The sequence below is a fragment of the Pteropus vampyrus genome, unplaced genomic scaffold, assembly GCF_000151845.1.
Source record: "Pteropus vampyrus isolate Shadow unplaced genomic scaffold, Pvam_2.0 Scaffold8, whole genome shotgun sequence".
NCBI classification, from domain to species: Eukaryota; Metazoa; Chordata; class Mammalia; order Chiroptera; family Pteropodidae; genus Pteropus; species Pteropus vampyrus.
Genome location: NW_011888789.1, coordinates 15,577,184 through 15,583,336, shown reverse-complemented (window position 1 = coordinate 15,583,336; position 6,153 = coordinate 15,577,184). Strand labels below are relative to the sequence as shown.

The window sequence follows — 6,153 nt, the reverse complement described above, 5'->3', positions numbered from 1 at the left end:
ATTTAAAAAAAATTTTTTTATTCTCATTCCCCCAACCCCTCCCTTTTGGCAACCATCAGTTTGTTTCTATATTAATGGATTTATTTGTTTTGTTTATTCATTTGTTTTTTGAGATTCCACATGTAAGTGAAATCATACAGTATCTGTCTTTCTCTGTCTGACTTATTTCACTTAGCATAATGCCCTTTATATACATCGATATTGTCACAGATGAAAAGATTTCATTCTTTTTTATTGCTGTGCAATATTCCAATAATGCGCACATACGCGTGTACATACACACACACACACACACACACACACACACACACACACACACACACACACACACACACATCTTCTTTATCCATTCATCTATTGATGGACATCTAGGTTGCTTTCATATCCTGGCTATTACTTGTAATTCTGCAATGAATATAGGGATGAATATATAATTTCGATTTAGTGTTTTATTTTCTTCGGATAAATACCCAGAAGTGGGACTGCTGGATCTATTTTTAATTTTTTGAGGAATCTCAATTCTGTTTTAAGAATCAAGCATTTTGAAGTAAAAATAGTGAATGGCAACGAATGTGAGCTAGAAGACAAGACACCCAACTAATGATTATTTTCAGGCAATATTCTGGTTACCTGTGTTCTATTACATGAGAATCAAAGGCATCTCTTTCCCTATATGGTACAGCTTGTTCATTTAAATAATTATTTACATTATCACATATTTTACTTTTCAAACCACCACAAAAATGCTACTTATAAATAAAACAAGTGTAGTGGAGAGTGAACTCTGTATCTTCCATAGAAGGAATAATGCCTAAAATGAAAAAATACTACATAAGCATATTATTTAGAATATATAGGTTAATTCGAGAAAAAACAACTAAGAGTTACTTCTGGGGAGTGGGACTCTGGTGGTAAGACAGAATGAGGCAAAGACTTATTTTTCATTCAGTCTTCAACTTCTAAACTCCTATGTAAATTATTATTTCGATAAAAATTAAAGTTCAGTTAAGAAAAAGAAAAGCTATCTAAACTAAAACATGAGACATTTAAAGAGGGAATATCAATAATGTGTATTGCTTACCACACTGTATAATTGGCAGCATTTAACTCAATAGCATCTCTTGTTAGTTTAAAAGCTCGTTCACTTCTTTCATCACGCTGCAGAACGGCCCGGAAATAATCATAAACATCTCTAACTACAAACGGAGCACAAAACTGCATTAGAACTCTCTTTCTTGTTTAAAACTAGCATTATAATATAAACTGTTATAACTTATGAGGAAAGATATTTTACTCCATTATTTAGAATAAGCAAAAGAAAGTCAAATGACTATGTGAATGCCACCCTGATAATGCTTTAGTGTCACAGCCACAAAGTTTCTAAGAACTTGTGTCTTTTTTCACTCAGCCTTGTTTGTGAGATCTGTCCATGTTATAACAGATCTGGATCTTCTTAATGGTTATACAGTTGAATATATTTTATTTACTCATTCTCCAAAGCATGGATATAGAGGAAATAGAGGTACAGAGAGGTTAAAAATTAAATACCTTGTCCAAGGTTACAGTGCTAGCAAAATGAACTTCGAATTTGAACCAGGTGGTCTGCCTTTGAAGTCTGCGCTCTTAATCTCCTAGTACATGTCTTCTGATGTCATATGCCAGAGTGAACCCAGAATGTATCATAGAAGTGACAATTCAAGGTTTTAAGATACAGGCATTTTCCAGCTTTACATATGAGCATTTCTCTGCTTTCCAAAGTGGCTAAATATATGAAAATTACCATCTGAAATATATGTATCTGTTCATATGTCCTGAGAGCTGATATAGAGTTTTACCTTCTATTTAATTCATGGGTACAAAATGGCATTTCCATTTTAATTTGCATACCTCTCATTCCTAATGATAATGGATTTTTCCCCTATTTAATGGCCAATGGAATTTTCTCTGTGAACTGCTAGTTCATATTCTTTGTTCATTTTTTGATTAGTCTGTTTCCTTAACCTTTTGTGGGAATTCCTTATAAAGCTCTAAATATCAGTCCTGTTTTGTATGGTATACCTTTTCGCATATTTCTACTTGCCTTTTAATTTGTTCATGGTGTCTTCTGTTTTATAAATTTTAAATTTTGATATATTCACCTATCAATTTTTGATCAGCAGGTTATATTTCTCTATCATTTCCTTTGTGGCTTCTTATCATGATATATGTAAGCATTTAATATGTTGTTTTTTTTTACCCTGCAAAAAATGTTCTTATTTTTAACCTCAAAAGAAATGTATGATTGTATCAGTTTTCTCCAACATCTTTAGTTATAGGTACCTTATGAATCTGAAATAAATTGTGGTTTTCGTTTCTCTGATCACTAGTGATTTTACCATCTCTTCATCGATATTTCTATTTCTTCTAGTGAATTATATCTTCACATATAACATCTCTCACAGTGTGGAAGTTTTGCATTTTTATGCAGTTATACCTTCTGATCTTTTCCTTAATTCTGAGTTTTATATCTTGCCTACTAATATTTTCTCTTCAACCCAAGAATGAAAGATTATTCTCTAATATTTGCTCCTAGTATGTTTACAGTTTTATTTTAGAACTTTAATTCTTTTGTAATTTATTTTCATGTAAGATATGAGATAGGGATATAATTTTGCTTATATCCAAATGCATAGCCAACTGTTACAAAACCATTATTTGATTAATGCATGTTTTTAATATAGTTATGAGATGTCCTTTTTATCAAATATTAAGTTCCCATTTATACTGATGATGTATTTTTAGGTACCTTATTAATCTATTTATTTTTACACCAGTTTCACATGTTATTTTTAGTAGCACATTTTCATATTTGGTAAGGCAAACCCTCACACCACTATTCTTCCTCTTCAAACATTTCTTGGCATTACTTCATAACTGGAAAAAACAATAAACGCCTTCTGTAGCAAAGGAATGATCTTGGATAACAAAGCCTTAATTGAAAGATATATATATAGGCACACATATAAAACCACAAAACTACATTCCATTTTATTCATTTCTTTCCTAAAAGAACAACTAACAATTCACATTTACATGACCTTCAATTTACAAAGCATTTTCACATTCATTATGAAAGAATGATACTTTGTGAAAGAAAATAATCCACTCATTTTAATATCAGTAAATGTATTCCAACTGAGCCTAACACTTCATTGCCAAAATATATTTCAATATGCTCATGTTTCAGCAACCAAGGTTTTCTAAATAAAACACTAGCTCATTTGTTTTTATCTTACATGCATATTAAATAGCAAATAAAAAGCACAATTATGCAATAGCTATTATGTATTATAACATTCATTGCTTATACTTAGAATATGTCCACTCTGTAGAAAATAAAATTTTTAATCATAAAAATTACAAAAGAACACTTATGTTAGCTTATCGTAAGTCATTTAGATCTGTATTAGACAAAAATCTATCATCTATCTGGCCATATAGTTGTGAATTTAAACTCTGCTACTAAGTTTGACTTACAGACCTTTTCCTAATAAAAATAAACTTACATTTTTCACTATAAATGATCTGGACCACTGGATTGGGGCCATCGTTCTGTGGCACTGGATCTATATCAGCCCATTCTGCTCTGTCCCTGAAATATATATATTTTTTCAGTGATTATATTCAAACATATAAGAAAAGGAGTTCTAGCACTTTTAAAAATGGCAACAATTACACTTACATTAATACTAGTAGCTTATAAATATCTTAATATAACCATAGCTTATAGAGTCTTCATGACCAAGTTTTGCAACTCTGCTTTACATATTAAACTTTAAAATAAAAATAATATGAATAATCTTCTAATTAATAAATTAAGTTTTCAAATTTAAAGTTTTTACGTAAGTGGAAAAACATGTTTCTGCATCATGTGCATAATAGTTTTAAACTAGAACTCAATTTAATTCATTGGTCTAATATGACTTGGAGTCATCATTTAAAAAAATTTGAAAAACAATTTACTAGGAACTGACAATTTTAAAATCAAAGTAAACAATTTACTGTATACTGAAAAGTGGTCTAAGTGATCATTAGAGAGCAGGTTCTGGAATCTGACAACTATCTGAGTTGAAATATTGGCTCTACCACTTATTAGCTGTGTGACTTTGAAAAAGTTATTTAACCTCTCTGGGCCTCAGTTTCTTCACTTATAAAATGGAATTGATAATATAACCAACCAACCTTAGAAGGCTGTTTGGAGGATTAAGTCAAGCATTTAAGTGCATAATAGTAAGCATATAGTATGCAGTAACTATATAATATTGCTATGCTTAAATATTTATATGCTACATATTATAAATGATAAATGCATATAGTAAGCATTCAATGACTACTCTCTTTATCAATGCTAAAATAACATTATAGTGGCAACAACGGGTGCCTACAGACATTTGTGTGAACTGCCCTGTGTGACCAAATTTGTTTGAACTACTTTACTTACATTCTTTTCCTTTCACCAATTTTTTAGTTCTCTATACTGATCAGCTATTGACAGCAAAGATTCTGTGGCATCCAGACAATCCTGAAATTATGTCCACTACATAAGGAGAAATACAAGGGAAAAAATTACCTGAGATGTGAGACCTAGTGCCTGGGAAAGTGGCATGAGAAAGGTAAGGCTGTTATTTAGTCACTGGGAAATCAGACATAGCCAAGTGAATAAGCTGAGTATTTCACAATTCAGAGGGGAAGTTTGAGGGTTATGGGGCCACCCCAACCAATTTAAAACAGTAAAACATTAATTCCAATAACAAAATCTGGATAGTGACTTTCACTCATTCATAAAAACAAGGCAAATAAGCCATCTAATGGGTTACCTAGAACTACAGGGGAAAAAAATAAGACAAAAGAAAAATAAGACCTAAGGACTTCTCGCTTCTCTGCAGGTTCAGTTGGAGCTAGGGAACCAGCATTATTATAAGAAAGCAAAGAACTGATGAGGGGATAAGGCTGGATGTTGGCAAAGAAGGGGAGGAAAGGCAAGAGAATTACAGCAGTACCCAACAACTGCCTACTTGTATTATGTACGAGGTGATGGGATGTATACTAAAGTTTAAGGAACAAATAAATATCTTTTCATCCTTACAGCCTAAGTAGGTGTCCGGCTGATGCTAGGCGCTAAAATGTCGAATGACGATGTCCCAGTCCTAAAGATCTTATAGTAGCTCGCTCCGTTTCAGCAGAACAAACCGTGAGAAACTCTTACATCTTGTTTTTAAAGTGAACAAATCTGGACCTTATTTAAATCATTATTTCCTACCAGGTTATCACAATGCACCCAAACCCTTCCGTATTCAGTCAGGCTATCAGGCAGGCTATCTTTGTTGGGAGCATGGAAGAGAGCGGGAGATTTCTTAAATTCCTGAATCACGACACCTAAACAGCCTGAGAGTGCTGTCCAGTGTTCTGCAGTTTCTACGCTGCTTTGTGTCCAGCCGCTTCCCTGACTCTCGGTGACAGAGTTGGCTCCGGGGAAGCACCAACCCCTACAAGAGCGCAAGGGCCGCGGGCGGGCCCTGACCCCGCAGAGCGCGGCCCCGGACAACCCCACAGCGAGGCCGCGGAAACTTCGGTCAGACACGCTGACCCGGAACCGCTACCCAACTGAAGCCCCCGCCCCCGAGGGAAGGGCCTCCGACTCAGAGGCCCCGCTGTGGGCGTTACCTGTACAGGACATAGGTGGGTGAGTCCAGGCTCAGGAACCCGTCGTCCATAGGGGACGCCACTGCTTCTCCCGCCTCGGCCGCCATCACTTCATCCTGCTGCTGGGGCGGCGGGGTATGCGGTTGGGGCGGTGGCGGCTCGGGCTGACCAGGCTCGCTGCCCTGCGTAGCCTCTCCGACACCCTCGGTGGCCGCCATCTCGCCTCGGTCAACAGCGGAGTTGGCGGCAGAGGCCCCGCCCCTCCAAGCCCCGCCCCTGGCTTTCTTCCCCAACCGGGGGCAGCCCACTTCCGGTTTTCTAGCGTCCTACCATAGAGATGTGGGCCAGAGAGTGTACTAGCGGCCCTCTACCTCTCCCTGGCCCCTCTGTTGAGTACTTGTCTGTGGGTGAGGAATTGCTACTATCTCTGGGGCTCCAGGTTTCCCATTTGTCATCCCATCCGTAGGTCTT

At 36.1% G+C, this 6,153-nt stretch overlaps 1 protein-coding gene across 2 annotated transcripts in view; it reads right to left on the bottom strand.

Moving 5' to 3' along the window:
• FNTA (farnesyltransferase, CAAX box, alpha) overlaps positions 1 to 5,949 on the bottom strand; it is a 19,132-nt gene extending 13,183 nt beyond the window's left edge. Inside the window, exons 1-4 of one of the 2 annotated variants that reach the window (XM_011372963.2) lie at positions 5,126 to 5,573; positions 4,481 to 4,576; positions 3,546 to 3,631; positions 1,082 to 1,196 (exon numbers count right to left, since the gene is read on the bottom strand). In XM_011372963.2, the coding sequence (XP_011371265.1) occupies positions 1,082 to 1,196; positions 3,546 to 3,631; positions 4,481 to 4,482 (203 nt within the window). In that variant the 5' untranslated portion in view covers positions 4,483 to 4,576; positions 5,126 to 5,573. Of the gene's footprint in view, positions 1 to 1,081; positions 1,197 to 3,545; positions 3,632 to 4,480; positions 4,577 to 5,125; positions 5,574 to 5,703 lie in introns of those variants that run through there. The other variant, XM_011372955.2, reaches the window with a different exon arrangement.
• Positions 5,950 to 6,153: the final 204 nt, after the last annotated feature.